The 20,499-nt window shown below is 36.9% G+C and overlaps 1 protein-coding gene across 2 annotated transcripts in view; it reads right to left on the reverse strand.

The window, feature by feature from the left end:
- LOC122922787 (aminopeptidase O (putative)) overlaps window positions 1-20,499 on the reverse strand; it is a 435,225-nt gene that overhangs the window by 35,223 nt on the left and 379,503 nt on the right. For both annotated transcript variants that reach the window (XM_044273518.1, XM_044273526.1), the window contains exon 15: window positions 570-686. In XM_044273518.1, the coding sequence (XP_044129453.1) occupies window positions 570-686 (117 nt within the window). The remainder of the gene's footprint in view (window positions 1-569; window positions 687-20,499) is intronic.

The raw sequence follows: 20,499 nt of genomic DNA on the forward strand, positions 1-20,499 counted from the left end.
TGCAGAAGGCATTTAGGTACGGTAATAAATACACCCACTAGTTCTAACTATAACATCTTACGTCTACCTTGTGTTTCATAGCATGCCGTTGTGTTGAGACTTAATCTAACGTTTCTAGGTGAGTTTAACACCATTTCAGTAGCTACAGTATATGGTACTCAATTTTTCAAGGTTACCACAACTTTTAACTAAAAAGTATCTGTTCGTGACATGCTCCAAAAACTAGAGAATGGTATTCTTAAAGGATTATGGTACGTGAAAGGTGTATGACAAAACAACTAATATGATAGACTTTATAAAGAAACATACGGGGTCATTTCCCCACTCACAGCAGGCCTACAAAAGTGGGCGCATCATTTTCTACTCCTGTTTTAGGCATAGAAAATGGTCTAAATGTAAGCCAGCAAGGAAGCTCTCTTACATTTAGACCAGCGCTGGATATGCTGAAGTTATGTAGAGGCTGGCACCTCTAAAATGCCGGTCTTAATAAATGACCCCCATAGTCATTTGCACTTTGATGGGTTTGGAGATAAAATGAGATAACCATCAACCAGACATTTGGATCTCACCTCTGCATCCTGCTCATGCAAGTTGTATGTCTTCTTTAAGCATTGCAGTGTCTTTGCACATAAAGTTTTCTCCTCTAACAGCAAATCCAAAAGCAAAACCAGCTGATCTGGAACAATCTGTGAACAAATAAAAAATGTTATTACACCAGTGCTTAAAAGCAGCACAACTATTCATGTAAGTCATTCACATAGTACTCTATTAAACCTCTGTATTATGTAGAGCATGTATTGAATGGGATTAGGAACCCATAAGGAACACAACACTACAGTATACCTCATCATATAATGAAAATCAGGCGTCACCGGTATCACAAGCAGCGTACTGTTTGCTTTACTGAATGTATGTGATTAAAAGGCTGTATTTTACAGCTGCCAATATTCCGCTAGGTGTGTAATGCAGAGACCCTGGGTTGAGAGGGGGTGGGGAAAAATGAAAAGTGACAAAAGTGGCTGGGTCTAGGTCATAACCAGACATGCACTGCTCAGCGTCTTGTCACTTGCTTCTAGAATTGAATTGACTAGTCCGTGTTGTAATTCTAGGTGAAGCAAGTCTGCAAGTCCTCATCCTAGAAGAGACAGCTCTCTGTAAACACGCATGCTATACCATAGGATAAACACATAGATCAAATAAAGATATTTTTCTAAGTATTCATTTACATACATTTCAGATTTTTCCATTCATATTCGTCTCAGCCTCACCTAGGATGAACTAAAAAAAGCCACCAGACTTTCCGTGCCTATAAAGCATTCGTTTCCCGTCAGAGTTTTACAGAATGCAGAGACACATTTCTACAAGGAAGACTTTGAAATGTTACCCTAAGGAAATGCCTCGCAAGCAGAAAGAAAAGAAGTGGGAGATACACACATACACAATGAGTTTACAGACAACACATGAGCAAATCCTCAGCTGCCCATAAATACATATGCTCCTTTCCATTGGTCTTATTTGATCCATTACAAGTCTGACGGGTTCTTGTCACGCTCTCCTCTTGTAAATCTCCTCCAATTGCATGTTCTATATTTCTTAAGACCAGGTGTTAGAGCCCAATATAAATCACCCAGTTGCCAGACAGCTTATGACAGCTCAAAAACGTTCTCAACAACAATGGCTGCCTTCAGGCCTCCTATATCTTATCTTACCGCCACAACTGACATTTAGATAATACACCATTTGCATTTTACTGTATGCGTGTCGGTTTGCAACCCTGTTGTCAAATTTCTGCCCTCTAGGAACAAAGCCCTTATATCTCATAAAATATAAGTTATTGAGAAGAAAAGTTATTGTTGTACAGATGAGGCCAGAAGCGTCCTGCACACCTGAAGGCATGAGATATCTACAGGTTAATTTCAACACCAAAACACAGGCAGGCACATTAGTTCCATTTAGATAATCCCCATCACATAGGTGGTGTATTTCTTCTTGTTAGAAACACCCCTTTTTTTTCTTCAATGATCTGTATCCATGTTATTTTAGAGAGAGAATATGTACCATTCAAAGAATACAAAAACGTCAAGAATTTCTAAATGTAAAAGAAAAACAAAATGATCTGATTTTGATAAAATCTATAAAAGAGGAGCAATAATCTATTATAATACTAGAGTATATTATGCAACTTTTTTTTTTACCAAGGAGCTTTCAATGATGAAATTTAGGTGTGCATAAAAGATTTAAAGGAAATGTCTTATTTATTCTGAGCTAATCTTAACTGGTGTAGCTGGAAGCTTCGCATTGACTAAGTATAAATGACCTCTAAATACTGTAACTCTTAACATAAGACTGCAAAGTGCAAATAAGTCTTGTAGTGTTCCTTGGAAAATAAAACAAGCTAATACAATATATAGAGATAACCTAAAAATGATGGAACGCATTAATAAAAAAAAAAATCAGAGGATATAAACTGCAAGAGATACTTGCAAATAAAAGGCCAGGAGATGATGATAATGCAGATTTTAATGTATAAATGTGCAATATCTGCAATTATTGTATAATGAACATTTTTTATAATGTTTTTCTCTATAAAAGCACTATCAAGTTTTGCCTCATACGATTCCATTGAAATGAGTCGAACTGCAGCACAGTTTACATCATAAATGTCAGCTATATAGTCTTCTTCACCAGCCAAAGAAAAAAAAGTTTTACATTCCCTAAAATAGTGTTGATAGCAACAAAGGGTCCAGGTTTGTGTAGAGCAAATTTGTTAAAAATGTTATTGTAGTTTACCGTAAATTAATATGTATTGATTGTAAAGTAAAAATAAGAAAAAAGAATTGTGCAAGAAATTCTAATATTTTTTAGCAATATTCTTATATCCTTAGCAATATGTTAAATCATAGCTCATCAAACCACTATCTTTTTCGAAAATAAAAAAGGCTCAAGCAAGATTCCTTATAACCGAAATAAGTAATATTTCCATTATTTATTATTGGAATTAACCTGTTGCTTGCCTGTGTTTTAATATACACAGAAGGTGGTATTAAATCTCCATGTTCTCTCACTACGCATAGCAAAACTTTTGAAACAGATCGGAAATTCGACCTGGCATTTGTGCAGAGAATTGAAACAATATAAAAAGTTAAAAAAGAAACCTCCATGCGTTATACAAGAAGAAGAAGTAGAAAAAAAAACTTGTGGTTGCCGGACATGGCCCATCTGTCTCATAGCAGAAAGAAAGCAAGACCACCCACAAGTCCCAGGCATGATCTGTCAATCTATACATTACAGCAGGACAATGAATAGCAGGTTCTAAGGCTGCACATGAGACAGTTGAATACTGACCTTTCCACAGGCATGAAACGTGACATAATTCTGCACTTGAACATCCCCAGCGCCATCCCAGGAGTGGGGATCATACACATCGCACTACAGCTGGCATGCTGAATATCCCATTTGGTTCAGGCTGCACTTCAATGAGGGTATTGAAATCCTCCTCTGAGAGAAAATGTGCTGTGGACTAATGCAGTAAGCGATTGATAGTGGCGTGTTTTCTATTATTACTCCATTATCACGCTGGGATCTGTGCCTAAATGAGGCATACTTCCTCCCTGATGCCATTTCCTTTTATCCTGCCTGTAGTCTAAAAGCGGATCAATGGGAGTAATACGTATGATGTCACTTCAATTTACAGACACAGCCTCCCTCTTTCTCATAGTTCAGATAGATCAATTCTTCCCAAAAATGGTTAAGAAATGCTTACGAATCTTCTTCTACCAGATAAGGGTTCTCTGCTATATTTATCCAAGTTACTACAGCGAGAACTGTTTATAGGGAATTCAAAGGAGAAAAACTAAGACGAAAGTAGCATGAAACGGTTCACCGTGCAGTCGAGCCATCACATGGAACAACAGACGCAAATCTTAACCACTTGCATGCCATTAAAAACATATTTTTACGGCATATTTCTGGATATTCTGATATAAAACTAATCCCTCCATTAGTGCTTTGTAAAAAATATACAGAACTGAGAAGGTTCATACCCTGTATTTCCATTAGAATTCATATGAATTGTCACATGATCACTAGGACGCCACAAGGTAGGGACGCTTTAACTGTAAAGGTAAATTCACACATGGCTGCAGAAATTTCTGCAAATGAAAATCAGCCCGTACATGTGAACCGGGATGTTTCTGCACCATGTGCAATACAGATTTCTGCAAGACCCATTCACAGGTGCCGTACAGTTTGATCATTTCTTTCCGCGTGTGAACACGTGGAAAACAATGGTGTAAAAATATACTAAATATACTATACTAAACTGTACAATTATATCTCCAAAAATACATAAATAATTCTTAAGCAAATGGCTCCTATGTGTAAATAGGCCTAAGAACTTTTTAAATGCAAAGGTCACTAGATTTAGTCGCAGCTGGCATTTTTATGCCACCCTCGCCTCGCCGGGGTGCAGTGAGGGTGGGGAGTGTGCAGGACCATGAGCACTGCATGTTTATCATCATTTACGCCAGAGTTGGAGTAGATTTCAGTTTGGTGCAGAGAAGGCATTTAATTATGACAAGGCCTGCGCCTACAGCATAGGGTCTATCAAGACTGATGTAGCACATGCCGGTCTTTATAAATCTTAGTGTTCATATATTATTTGTATTATTTCCTATTTTGTTTCTTTTTTAACCCTAGTTCCAACTACACAAGGACTATGGGGGTCATTTATTAAACTGGTGTAAAGTAGAACTGGCTTAGTTGCCCATAGCCACCAATCAGATTCCACCTTTCATTTTCCAAAGGAGCTGTCAACAATGAAAGGTGGAATCTGATTGGTTGCTAATCCAGTTCTACTATATACCAGTTTGATAAATGACCCCAATATATGTAGAAAACAGGAACAGGAAGAAAGTGGCATTGAGCCCACAATAAAGACGCAAAACCTATGCATAATGCCCAAAAAAGTTGCAGTAGTACAACAAATCCACTAGAAGACCCCCAAAAAACCTGGCTATAAATCAGTTACACATGTTCTCTATACCAATATGGTAGCACGTTGCTTCAGTTATTCCCATAATTATCATATCATAGCTTTGCCGGTTCACGCAAGTCACTTTTATCGCACAGTACCATGCATTTGGGCAATACATATTCTGAAGCTCAATTTTCTGGAAATTTGTAGTTTTTAGTTGAAGAATCTGGCCAATCTCTTCTTGAAAGTGTAACATCACTGTGGAAAACACAGCACATTGTACTAGAAATACATGTATATACTGTAGAATGAGAAATGTACTCCTACAAAAATGATTGAGACATTAATTGCACCCACATAAAATAAAATGGTCACAATTTGTATTCACTTATTGCATCATAAATGGATGAAACATGAGTCATACACAAATACAATATAGTACGTGTTATAACAGGGCAGAATGATGGAAAATATAGTGCAAGTCTCAAATAAAACACTCCATAATTACAACATATAACATGTGATGCTGATGGTTGGATAAGGTGTCACAGTGCTGACAATCACAAATTATCTATTGTTCCTACACCACCGGGATGGCTCCAGCCCAATGCACTATTCAGCACCTATGGCCCCCAGAAATGCACAACCTGGTGAGAACAAAGGGTATGTTACTTCTGTCTATTAGCGCCTGGTGATTATTGTTGGCCTTATGGCACATTATCTAAACATCAGCATCACACGTTACATATTGTCGTTTATGACTTGCACTATTGCCCTATATTTTTCATCATTCTTCCCTACACATTATGACAAGGTCTATATTGTCATTGTCTGGGACTCGTTTTCATACATTGATGTCACAGATTATTACAAATTGTAATCATTTCTTTTTTGGGGGGCCGATAGCTTCACAATCATGAAGTGCATATATTGAATGTAGAGCTCAGCCATTATGATGTACATCCACCTTTATCTTCATGTTTCTGTTTATCCAAATAGAGTATGTAGAAAAGAAAGCCGCCCTCTGATATTGCCCTTTACAAGTAGATAGACTTGAGTTTCCTGCCCTTTAACAAGAGGCCACATTTAAACAAGTTGCAATTTTTAGTTTAGGTAATGATGACTTTGCACTAAGTGGAGTGAAGAAGTCACATGAGTTTGTTGAAAATAGCAAGCCATGATGCAGCTAAAATATATATATATATACTGTATACTATATATATATATACTGTATATTCTTCTCATTCAACAAAATGTATACCTAGTGAGTACAGAAAAAGGAATTAAAGGGAATAGGTCACCTATAATATTTTGCCAGTTTAAACCAGATGGTGACATATATATATATATTTTTCTGATGTTTTTATTCAGTTTTTCTTTGCTAGATTATAGACACAGCCATTTTACCTGTGCAGATGACCTATGACAATCACCTACTGTGAATGGTGGATCTTGCGTTATCTATCTATCTATTTGTCATTCTAATCCTGCTATATTAGATTGACAGATGAGCCCTATGATCGTCGGGAAGGAAGCGTTTCTTGCCAACAATCACCTGCTTGTCAGTGAAAGAGAGCGCTGAATTCCATGCAGCGATCTCCTCCACAGTATGGGGAGAAGTGATCGCTAATGCCATCGCTCGTCCCCACACAGAATCATTATTAGCCGGCAGCTGAGTGTGATTAGACAGCACGATCTGCTGCCGGCAAACGATTGCTCGTTTAGGTAATTGGCAGAAACTTTACACTGGAAGATCATCGCTAATGAGCGGTCCTACGAACGCTTATTAGCGATGATCTGGCCAACCCTCAGCAAGTGTAATACAGCCCTTAGTAACCAGTGTGAAAACTGCAGGGTTTTTTCAAATATAGATAGTGACATGGAAAAGTAAAAATAAACACCAAAAATTATTTAGAAATCTGTTTAACATAAAACATAATATGAATAATAGGTTATTTTCTGATGACGCATTCACTTTAAAAGAGTAATACTGCTCTAAAACCCCCACTGTGCATACAGATGTAGTAGTTTGCTGCACTGCACACCTAGTAAAGCTAATTCAATATTTTATGAAAAGCTGGATCACCATAACAGGTTTCTAATTCTCTTCAGTTACCTGACATCCTGGAAATCAATGTACTAAGAGGTACAAGTGGACCATCATTACGGTAACACAAAGACGCACACCCCAGCATTTGTTTGTGTATGTACTATCACACTATTGTCACTACACTAAGATTTTATCAGTTTTGAATAGATTTTATAAGCAAAAATTGACTGTCAACATCAATTTCAGAGTGATTTGAAAGCTCTAGCACTTCCCAGGGCCTGACAATGATGGTTCTTGTAATCTGGTTACAATCGCAGGTAAGAGGAAGTATGTCACTCACTGCTAAGGGCCCATCCAATAACAAAAATGTCTGAAGCTGCTTTACTGCCTGTGTACTGCAAAAGCCCACACAACTGAGATGCCTGCAGAAATAGAAATCCACCTTCAGCACATGGATCAGGGATCAACCGAATCCAGACATCAACAAGTTTAGGTGATTAAATATATACTGGTATCAAATATAACATTTGTCCAGTTTGAAGACCAGCAGATAGGTTGTCTTTCCGAATGATACAGAAAAACAATAATCTTTTTTTTTTTTTCCAGAAACTCCAACGATTTCACCATTTGGCCCAAAGACAGTCATTTGATAATTGTGTAGGGGTGTATTCCAGGACAAGGGGCATCTGGATGAAGAGGAGTTGTAGTTTCTGGGCAGTGTCTGGGTTGGAATGTTAAGTACGATGTATCCCGTAGACAGACACCAAATTTCATTTTATGGTTCGCTGACTTCAAAGTTAAACCTTTCTTCAAATACTCATTAATCTCCATCTCATATTATCATTGTGATTTACAAATATATCAAGAATAAGCAGTCTACATGGACAAACCAAACCTGCCTCAGCCTGCTCACGCATGGATTCAAGGAGGCATTCATGCAAGCCAAAGGGCATAACCTATAATTATTCTTGTCTACATTGTTTCTATAATTTAACTTGACAAATACTATTATGGTCCTTCAAACTTTTTTTTACATTTTAGAAATGGGTCTGTCGCAACTGCAAGTATGTATAGGGGGAGTACTGTAAGCGGACAACAAATCATTCTTGTATCTGGATCCAGGAGTAGTAGAGAAGAATATTGGAACATAATACATTAAGATGTACTCATTTTAACACTTGGACTATGTTCACATGTGCTGGATTTAAAGATCACAAATCGGAAATGCATTTTACTGCAAGGACGCACTATGGCAGCAAAGTTTAGCCTCATTCATTGGGAGTCATCCATGCTGGGCTTATCCACCAGCTTTTTTGTGCAGAATCCACAGGAATAAGTAACATGCAAGTCGTATTCATGGAATACAGATTACCGTCAGATTTGATATGAAATTCAGTATGGAATCCCTGCCAATATCCATGTCAACATAACCGTAGATAGAAGACTGAAAGACACGGTATGCTTTATCCACAGAAGGGAGCGATGTGGGTATTCAGAAGTATCATAGCATCAAAACATCAAGGGTGCATATCCAAGGCCAATCATGTTTTAAGGTCACATCATGTTAAGACTAATCCAGAAAATATTTTCCATGTATTCACCTTAAGGATCAAATCCAGCTAACCCTAAACCTGGACAGACTAGTTACTCTATGTTTGTTCGGCAAGCCTTGCCTTATTATAGAGCAACAAGCTTAGTCCAGAGGAGCCATAAAAGCTACATTAGGCTATGTGGACCCGTATACCACATTTAAGGAGGCATAAATCTTCATCTTGCTCTGATAAAACAGTAAGTGAACCAACGAACTATAAAATAAAGTACAGAAAAGTGAGCGTAACAGTTTATACATTAGAAATATGTAGTATATATTTTGCTTTTGAAAATGCTATACTATGTCCATGCCATCATTTGCCATATCTGTTTGATGACTTCCAACCTTACAAGTGTGAGGTTTGAGAAGCTAAGTATATAAAAATCTATAAAAAGTGGGCACCTTTGCGTAAATAGTTGTTGGTTATAGCACTTAGATATCGATAATACACACAGCCATTATTGACCCTCTCTAACAGAGGAAGCAGACTGGTTCTTCATCTACTAAGCAAAAAATTATATAACTCAACTAAATTTTATATCCTCCAATTATTTTTTTTCTTTTCAGTAATAAGTGATGAGAAACAACTTCATTTATTAATGTAATCACTTCCGGTGTGATTTGCTCTCAGGAGAGGCCAAAATCTAGAGATAAAGACCAGGCCTTTGCTTTGACTACAAGAGAAGACCAAGTGAATCACTGTCCTTACATACAGTACAATTGTGTGATATTCCATTACAAACAATCAGACATTTACTTGTTTTAAACCAGTAAAAGTTGTCAAAGTGTGTTGTCCGTCCACCATTCATCATTGCACATGTGTATATTAACTAGTAGCCCAATGCCATTTTTATTAATAATGACACTGGTTACTCTTTGATCTAAATTTAAAAAAAAATCTGTGCACACGATAATGCTTATGTCTATTGGTATATTCTCTGCTTATCTTTATCTGGCACAGATGTAAAAGGCTGCACTGTATAATTTATTTATTCAGTTCATTCCCTGCCCATAATGGAGGTTGCAATTTCCTTCCCACAAACACTTACAGGAACCTGCCATCGTGTTTTTGTGATGTGGGTAGAAAATGGAGCACCCAGGACATAAAACCTCCATAAAAATGCAAGAAAAGAATTTGGCTATGATTCTGTGACCATTTCTTTTACATGGCTACACTAGGTCATTTCCAGGCAATAGTTGTGTTGTAAAAGCTGTATCAGATTACACACATTCATGCATCACATACTGTTTGTAGACAGTAAAAAATGAAGAAAAACATGTACAAAAAATGTAATTGATAACACAGAGGTAACAAAATCCTACTTAACCGTACCAATGGCCTTTGCATGTAGATCTGCCAGAAGCATATATAGCATAAAGAAGGGGCCACTTCCTTGTAAAGGATTACATAATGCTGTGGGAAACTCTTCAATCATCATGAGCAATATTTGTTAATCCTATCTCTCGACAATACAGCATTCTTTGAGATACAATATGCGTGTGTGTGTGTGGTCTACAAAGAACATCCAATCCCACAGCAGATCACACGGGCCGTTCCTGTAGGTGAAGATGCAAAAACCACCTTCTCTTCTAATACTTCAAGTGCAATCTATGAGGGAGACATATCAGACCAGCTATGGTCATGAGTTATCTCCATTTCAGAACATTTTATGTCCACTCATTAATGTATAGTCATTGAAATGAAATCTCCTGATCACTGAATGGAAATTATTGAGCCGATTGAGTGTTTACTCCATGTACATTTACTATAAAGAACTGTTTGTCAGTCAACAAGGGCCACTTTAAGTTCTGTACTTGCATCATTCTTCCTAGCAAACATTAGGTGATCATTTCATTGCTGTCCCAAGCACACACCTAACTCTTTCGGTTTCCTAATTCACTAAAAATGGGAGATCCTTAACTATAGCTAGCAATGCTTGTATGGAAGCGAAAAGTGTAAACACTGGGAGGAAGTTATCATCACAGGAATTTCTGAAGTCAGTTTTTCTTTGGTGTGTGTTGACGTATGTTTAAAGATATGCCAAATGTATCAAACACTGTGTGACATCTGATAAATATGGTGCATTATAACACAGAACACTTTTATCTAGAGATGTTACTCCAGTTTTTGCAGACCACCCCCTACTGGAATGAGATGTTGCTGTTTGGGAACTTTTTAAGTCACAACTCATTAATAAAGCTAACCACACCCCCTTTTCCAGCCAAATTTCAAAAATGGCATGAGCAGAAAGGTGGCATGTGCAAAAAAACTATTGTGACTTTTTGACCCTTTTTTTGTATGAAAATGCAATGGTAAATCCTTTACTGTTCCACTGATGATGGTCACAAGGCAAAGAATTTCTCTAAACTATAAATTATGATATCCCTACATTAGCCCTTTATTGATGTACACCACTGCTTATATATATATATTTGCCAGTTTCTCCCTATCATTCTGCACTCAATAGCCCATAAAGAGAAAGTGAAAACAGAATATTAGAAATCTTTGTTAATTTTTCAAAAAGAAAAAGAAAAATCTTGCACTGACATAAGTATTCAGACCCTTTACTCAGGATTTACTAGAAGCACCTTTGGCAGTGATTACAGCCTCCAGTCTTCTTGGTTATGATGCCACAAGGTTTGCACACCTGGATGTGGGGATTTTCTGTAATTCTTCTCTGCAGATGCGCTCAAGCTCTGTCAGGTTGGATGGGGAATGTCATTGGGCAGCCATTTTCAGGTCTCTCCAGAGCTGTTCAAATGGTTTTAAGTGACGGCTCTGGCTAGCCCACTAAAGGACATTCACAGAATTGTCCCCACGCCACTACTGTGTTGTGTTGGCTATGTACTGAAGGTCATTGTCTTGTTGAAAGGTGAACTTTAGGTCCACTCAGAATTCCAAAGTGCTCTGGATCTGGTTTTCATTAAAAAGATCTCTGTACTTTGCTCCATAGATTTCCCTCAACCCTGACCAGTTTCCCTAACCTAGTCGCTGAAAAATACCCCTGACGGCATGATGCTGCCACCAACATACTTCACTGTAGGAATGGTATTGGGCTGGTGATAAGCAGTGCCTGGTTTCCTCCAGATATGACGCTTGAATTTTTGTTTTATTTTAGCACAAGGTTGCAACATAATAAAACTGTGAAAAAAGTGGAAGCGTCTGAAGATTTTATGAATTCATTTTGTGTGTGTATATGTATAATATATCTATATCTATGTATCTGGCTATACACACACTTTTAAATTAACTAAACATTTGATAGGACCAAGAATGTCTGACAAATTAGCATAACGCTGTTGTATAGTGAAGGTCAGAGGTTCTCGTCTTGAATTTATCTGTTTTCTAATATAGAGCAAACATACTCAAGATAAGCATTTCAAAATAAAGGATATTGGATTCTTGAGAATTTAGCATTTTCTTTTTTCAGGTAACTCGCATAGTGCAGATTAGAAAGTTGTGGCAGACAATACTTACAGTATTTTTGTAATGCATTAATATTATTACTATCATCATAATGAGTACTTATCTTAATTTCTCTATATGTTCATCGCACCCTATAGGCTTCTCATGTGAATTTGTAATTTATGCTAGATGTATGCACTACTCAGATCAATATAGCGATAGCGTGCACCTTTTTAAGGTCATTGGTAGGAAACCTTTCATCCTATAAACTAATAGGAAGGTACAAACATAGGAGTCATCAAAATTTGATTGTGTAAGGCGTTTGCTATTACTATGTAATTACAGTAAACCAAAGTAGAAATATATATATAATTCACAAAAGAAGACTGGAAAAATAAACACCAAAATCACAAATTCACAAAAAAAATGCATCTAAATAATGCATTCTAGTAACAATTTTTGGTGCCATTTAGGCGTAATTACTGTAGTTCATACGATAACTCACAAGATCTCTTGCGTCCCCAATACTGTTCATATGTTTCACAATGAAGCTACACTAACAGCATGGGCAATAGCGTAAGTCACATGCACATAAAGCTTTTGTAACCTTCAACTTATAAAGCGTAGTAACAGGCTAAAAACATGATAGTGTTATCGTCTATGAGGTTAGACCAGATTAACAATTAACACTGAGTAAATGTGTCTCACATGCAGTGCAAAATATAAGTAGTTAAATTACAAAATACCTTGCTGTGAGGAGACTGCTGCTTAGATGTGGATAAGCCTGGGCATTTGTTCTTACCTGGATTGCTCTCACCTGGTTATACCTTTTATGTCAGCACAGTATTGTGCTCTGCTGTCAAACCAGGTGTCCACTCCCTTTAACATCAGACCAATCACTTTATAGCTTTGAACTTGCCCCACCTTAACAAAAGGGAAAAAAAACCTTCACAGGTTTAAATTTTCCACCCTATAGTTCCCATTATTACAACAGTGTCTAAAGACTTTGTTCTATGAGCCATCAACTCTCACCATGTAATTACAATAATGAAAAGATTTCATTCTCGTGTTAACCCTAATGCTCCTGGAAGCAGAAGCTCAGAGGCCAGAAGTCCGAGGAGTAGAACATACTATGTAACTTTGATATAAAGGATTGCTATATCGGGCCTTTTGTAACCTCAGAAGAATTTCCGCAACAAAGGATTAATGCTGTGCCACATCAACGCTGGCTAAAGCCGTAATATATTTTGATTTTGAAGGCTATCCCCTTATACCCACGGGGGAAAAACATGTTGTGCTCTTTAGATCCTTTGCCAAGTAAAAGCCTGCAGTTTATTAGGGACTATATAAGCTAAGACCGTGACACGAAACGCAAGTTTATAATTACATGGCACGAAATACTTTATCAAAAAGGCAAAGAAAGTAGTTTTTCCAGTTTTTAAAGTAATCATAACCAGAATATAGAAGCCTCAGCTGCACAACACCAATGTTTTTTTCAAATACACCGGGATCGGAGAGAAAAAAAAAACATTCTTATAGGGGTTATCTGACAAAAAAAATGAAAAATTAATTATAGTCAGCACGTTGTAAAAAGATCTAAACATCATTTAACTTTTGAAAGTCCCCCGTTCCGGCACCATGCCTCTTATCTCTCCCCATTTCTTGTCTTGACCTGATGCACCAAAAGTGATGATATTCTGTGTGCACAAATGACACATGGCCACAAAGTCTCAGTGGTTATGTGCAGTTCCTGCTGAGGCCAGTGACTGCCAACAGTCATGAGCATAGAAACCAAATGTAATAATTTTGGTCTGGCTGAGGCTTGAAACGCTGGGAGTAGAAGCTAGTACAGCAGGACTTTCAAGAGATAAATTATTTTCTTTTTCTTTTTGCATATTGTCCTGACTATAATTAATTGTTCACTTTTTGTTGGCCAATCCCTTTAATTTTGGTTTGTATATATTTTTTATATTTGAACAATTTATGAATAACTGCTGACAATGTAAAAAAGAAAATGTACAAGTGTTCCCAGAGAAGAGCCCATTAGGAGGCAATAAGAAAGGGCAGAAACCCATAGTAAAGCATGCTGAGTGGAGGGAAAAATGAATTATTTTCTTTCAATTTTGAGTCCACACAAATACGTCAATTAATGGTGGTTGGCCAATGAGCCTCCACCGAAAGTCACTAGTTTTTTTTCTCTCTCTAAAAACAAATACGGTTTTCGCAGTTGGTACAGTGCTATTACATGAGATCAAAGACTGTGGCAGTTATAGAGGATGCTTGTACACAAACACATGGCCACCACCATATCTCTGTAGGCACATAGTCTAAGCATATTCATATTTACTTTTGACTTATAGCCTTGACTTGAATGCCTAACTAAAACATGTAGCTCAAGGGGACATTTCTTTCACCTGATCTTTCTTTTCTCTATCCTCTCATCTCCACAGCCATCTTGTTATTTTCTGGCTATGTCATGGTCTTCAGTCACCCTAGTTTCTGTGCATATTACATACACAGACAGAGTGGTCACCAATACATGACTATATGAGCAGTGTTGTAACAGTTAGCTGGGTGCCATTGATGACTGGGGAGAAGGATCTGAACAGAAAATGTATAGCATCACATTGCAGGGCATTTGTTATTCGATTGCAGATTTGCAAATGGAGTTTCAATTTCAAGAGGTTATATAATCTATATGCATAATTTAAATGCATTATATTTTCTAGTTTTCTACTTGCAATGTAACTAACCAACGGTACCACTAAAAATGGAGTTTCCCATTGTAAATATTCATTAGTGTTGGCTCCTCTTAGTAAAACTCACATACATTCCAGCTAGAAGGAAAGTGAAGACAAGAACAGACGCCACCTATTCCCCGAAAACATTGATGATAAGTACCACTGACATGCCAGTAGCAGCTTCACTCAAAGATTTCTCTTGGAAGCATTGCCACCACTATAATCAGGGACTATTCATTTTCTCATTTTTTTATATTGATACAGTATATTGTATTTCCTATTATATGTATTATATTATAAATGGGGTTGGTGGAGATCCAAAAACAAGAAGAGACTCTCTTGGTGCCTTTCTTCAAGTAAACACTGAGGCTTTACAGACTTTCTTCTATGGAGCACTTTATTATGTAATTTATTAGCACGTAAGACTAGGGCAACACATCTGGGACCTCCTTTAATCCTGTCCTCAAAGGAGGAGTGGCTGCAAGAGCACAGTTATTCTTCGGTGAAATGAAGGGGAGATACAAAAAAAAACTGATTCCATTAAGCAAAGCTGTTTGGTAGAGTTCTCAGTAAGGGACTATCTTGCTTGAGGCTTTTCTTCAACTGAACACTGAGGCTTACATATCCTCTTCTACAGGTATTATTCAGGTGAACTTTGAGGCTTACAGACCCTCTTCTACAGATTTCCTTCAGGTGAACATTGAGGCTTACAGTCCCTCTTCTACAGAATACTTTACCATCACTCTCTACATTAGGCAAGGACAACACAGCAACTTGTGGCATCACAACTTTAAGAATGCAGATCACCTCATTCACTACCATTAGTTGCAAATGTTGTAGTGTGACATGGAGATCTAGAGAAGTTGTTTGACTACAAGTTGCCCTGTAGTCATAGCCTAAGTGGTTCATCTGTATTATCTAATGTGTAATGAAATGGCAGATGTAATTTTCAAGTTCTAGAGTATATGGGCAAAAGTAGACCACACCTAAAATTTCAGATTTCAGGATTCTCATTATGGTGACCTTAGAACCTTGCTTCAAAAAAGAAATTTAAGCAACCTTGGTTTATCGAAAGATTTAGTCACTAATCCTTTGACTAGAGCGTTTTGGCTTGTGACACTTTTTCTTTCTAACTTTTATGCACATGGGGCAAACTTCTTTGTCACAGACATAAAAATATTGCACATTTGTCAGATTTATTTAGCAATTTTAGTCTTTTTTTTCCACAGAAATGAAAGTCTTCTAAAAACAGATTTGAATTTCTGCCACTTGAATATACTGTATGACTCATTTTCTCCCTGAAACATATAAAGACACGCCTGTACATTCCCATTTCACCTCATTCTTCTTCTTGCCAGTTGTTCTCAATCAGCAGACGTTACAGAACTTTGCACCCCAAGGGGAAAAATAGGAAGGGAGTAGCTCAGTCAGTAGCAGAACACGCTAACCGCCTGGCTCCAAAAGCATCTAGGCTTCTACTGCTTTAAGCACCAAAACTAAATGGATAACAAATCAGAGATACCAACCCTTATAAGCTATATTTACGATGATATATAAAAATATACCTATCCAACAATTTTTTTCTGGGTAATTCTAAAAAGTTAAGGTAAATAAATAGTTAAAAAATCTAAACATGTAAAAACATTTGGGAGCTTAAATGAAGTTATAAATCACAGAAAAAAAAATGCACCACACGGATTTGCCCCTGACTATACTAGCTAGACTAGCTAGTATAGTCAGGGGCATATCCGTGTGGTGCATTTTTTTCCCCTGTGATTTATATAATTATATTTTCATCCGCACAATGCTCCGTTTTGTGTAGGATGCCTTTGTGGTGCATGTGGACCACGCCGGCATCCTCCATTGTACGCATTTTTTTGCTGGGGATGGTCGTTTGCGTCCACATGCGGTGGGACTGCTTCCCCAATGAGAAACACACTACAGTGTTTGGGGTCTGAGCAGTTCCCCCATATTTGCCACTATATTTCTGTGATTTTTTTTTAGCTTAAATGAAGTTAATTTTAGTTTTGCCGACAAGTTATTTTCCTTTCTTTCTTCCTTTCTTCTTTCCTTTCTTTCTTTCTTATATCTATCTCTCTATTTAATGCTCTCATATCTGTCTATCTATTTATCTCTCTTATATCTGTCTATCTATCGTATATATATCTGTCTATCTATTTATTTCATATCTATCTCATCTCTGTTTCATTTCTATCTCTCTTATATCTGTCTATCTGCATATCTATTTATCTAATATCTATCTATATCTATCTATATCTCATATGTATGTCATATCTATGTCAATCAATTGCTTACTGTTGAGTGTTGCAAGGTTTTACATATTTACCCACAAAACATGGCGACTATTAACAATGAACATTTTTTTTATAAAAAAATTACAAGAGCTCACATGGTCATGCAGTTTTTGAAACCCTGCCGGCCCTCACGTTTTCACACCCTAAGGCTTGTGTCCATATTTTGGTCTGCAAACAACGGATCTGTAAACTGCAGATACCTTTTGTGTGCATTCCATATTTTTCTCCCTCACATCAATAGAAAGGGCTATTCTTATCTACACTAAGGACAAGAATAGGAAGTGTTCTATCATTTGCGTAACGGCCACACAGAATCACAAAAAATACAGATGTGTGCATAGCCTCATTGAAATGAATTGGTCAGTGTGCTATCTGCAAAACGATACAATAAAGATTCAAAATGCATTTTTTTTTTTAGGTAAATGATGAGCGAACCGGGTTTGTGCTGCTTTGACGAACCCAATACAGTCATCTACAAAACTGTAAATACTGCAGATCCGGTATGAGAGGGATATTCTCTAAAATTATAGATCATTAAGTGCAATAGTCCAATTCAAATAGTTTAAAGCATGTAAAACTGAGAATCCATAAAAGCAGAAACTGACAGAGATGCTAATAGAAAACGTGTGTCAGTATGAAAAGAACCTTTTTTTATATAGATATTATTTTTCTTTACAAAAAGGAAATAAGCCTTTTACAACTTGTTGAATAATTTATTCAGTGCCGGTAACATGAACTCTACAAAAAGTGCATCTGCAAGGACGCAGCCAGACATAGCCATATAAAGCTGCCTTCCTCGGTGACCTCTACCTCACTACACAGACTTGCACATTCAACGTTGATAACTCATGCCAAGTCCTTAATCATGGTTGCAAAATGCTGTTCTGATAAGTAAACCAGTTTCTTCATGACTTATGCCACAGCCACTCCTTTGGCGTCCTTTCCCTCTAAATAAAGGTGAATTTCAGTTTATTTTAAAATAAAGAACAAACTAATAAATATACATGCGAGATTACAAAATTGTTTAGTGACTGCAAAGTTTTGCTTAATCCTATTAAAAGAACACTGGATTGATACTCTCAAGAGTAACTTCTGGTTTCTACAGGTTTATCTGAAACATATGTGTTGCATTTCCAATTCTGCATTGCAGTAAATATCACTTAGGAAGAGATGGAGCATGAAAAAAGCTGCACCCGTATTCTTTCATTCACTACAACTGAGTGAACTGAATGGAGTCATAGGTATTAAAACAGAGTTATGCTGAAGATGCATCTTTGTGCAACTTTGAAATTATCTATCATCTATCTATCTATCTATCTATGATAGAGCGATAGATTGATATATATATATATATATATATATATTCATCTGAGAGAGAGAGATATTATATATTTATATATATATATATATATATATATATATATATATATATCAATCTATCGCTCTATCATTTTGAAGCTACTTCAAAAGATGGGAATTTCCCTTAAAAATTCTAACTTTTTACACCTATTGCTTCTCAGAGATGGGATTATTACCTTTTGGACACTTAAGGACATATATGCTCCACATGGGAGTATCCCTTTAACTTTTAAGCTAAAAAAAAATGGTACATTGTAATATAAAACACCAGTTTAAATAAACCCTTAGAATGTCTGTTATTTTTCTAATCTTCCTATTGCTATATATAATATAGTATATCTCCTTTAATTACCTGAACTACAACTATGAAATTAAGTATAATAGAATACTGCATATTAACTTATAAATTATTAATAATCATTATTACTAAATATAAAAAAAAATATACATATATAGATATATATACGTATATATATCTATATATATATATATATATATATATATATATATATATCTATATATATATATATATATATATATATAAGTCTCTAAATGTTTCAGTAACACCCTTGGTTATATGTTTTAGATTAATGTTTGTTACCATTGTAGCATCATGCAGCAGAACACAGACGAGAGCTGTCAATCATTTCTCTACAGCCGCTATTCAGATTATAATGTATGATAATACAGCACAGAATATAAGGTAGGTTTATATGTCCTTTTATTGCAACTCTGAAGATTTTGTTTTCCATATTCCCAAACACATTTTTGAAATGTTATGAAAAATCTAGACATGCACGCGATAATATGTATAATGTGTCATAAGAACTAGTGGGGCTAATGTTCTTCTGTAGTAATACCAAAATACATAGCAAATTGAACAGATGTAGCTAGGAAATTCTCTGATCTTAAAGGGAGGCAGAGGCATAATTTATATTTATGGTGAAGCTCATTAGTATGATTTGTACCTGTCCCCTCTGGGATTACTCAAGCCAGACTGAAAGCACACAAGATCCCACATGCCAGCAATCCCACAACTGGATTTATAACCAGAGTCCTTAAAGAGATACATTTACAATATATTACAATGTAGAACACAGTGCATGCTGTGTGCGCCATGTGCAACTATGAGCCAAATATTACATATATAGCACAGCACAGTCTAGGTTTCCATGGCCATTTTGTATCAACATGTGCAACCATTTTCTGTCCATCAATTTCAAAAAAACATTTAGAAATAGTGCCCCCAGCATTAATTATGCCCCTCATTAGTGCCCCCAGTATAGATTATAAAATAAAACATTACTGACAGGCACAGGCATGCCAGGCACACATACTCTGCCCTGGAAGCAGTAGGACCTGACGCTCCCAGCATTGTCCCATCACGTGATTACTCTAAGAGCGTCATGTCCTACTGCCTCTAGTGTGGAGCAAGTGTTCCCGGCATTGCCTGTGGTGATTTTTTTCCCCCCATGCATTTCTAATGGCCTTTAGATGGGTGCACTTCAGTCTAAACTGCACATTAAAAACACACCCATTGATTTTAATGGGGTCAAAACTATTTTTTGTGCCTGCTATTCACTGGCCATGTGACTAGTCCCATAGACTGCAATGGTTCTAAAAAACCTACAGGAAAATCTTCCTCAAAACCTCCTCCAAAAAACTCAATGTGAGTAGTCGGGGGGCACGCGTGCACTAGTGGCAGCACGGGTCCGACAGGCTGTTCACCTGCTGGAACAGCCTACTGGAGATCCTTGCCGCTAGTGTGAAAGTACCCTAAGAAACAAAGCAAGTGTTACCTGATCAGGTTTTTGGGCAGTGAGCTAAAATACTCTTTTTTAGTACATAAGGTGATTTTTGACAGTTATTCAATATTATATCCATTCAAAGTAAAGAATGGAAAAACTGACACAATATGACAGAACACTACAGCCCACATGAGCCATAAATATACTTAAAGAGGACCTTTCATCGGTCCAAACATTGTGAACTAAGTAACATGACATATACAGCTGCGCCCAGGGATCTCACTGCACTTACTATTATCCCTGGGCGCCGCTCT

The sequence above is a fragment of the Bufo gargarizans genome, chromosome 1 (genome assembly GCF_014858855.1).
Source record: "Bufo gargarizans isolate SCDJY-AF-19 chromosome 1, ASM1485885v1, whole genome shotgun sequence".
Lineage (NCBI taxonomy): Eukaryota > Metazoa > Chordata > Amphibia > Anura > Bufonidae > Bufo > Bufo gargarizans.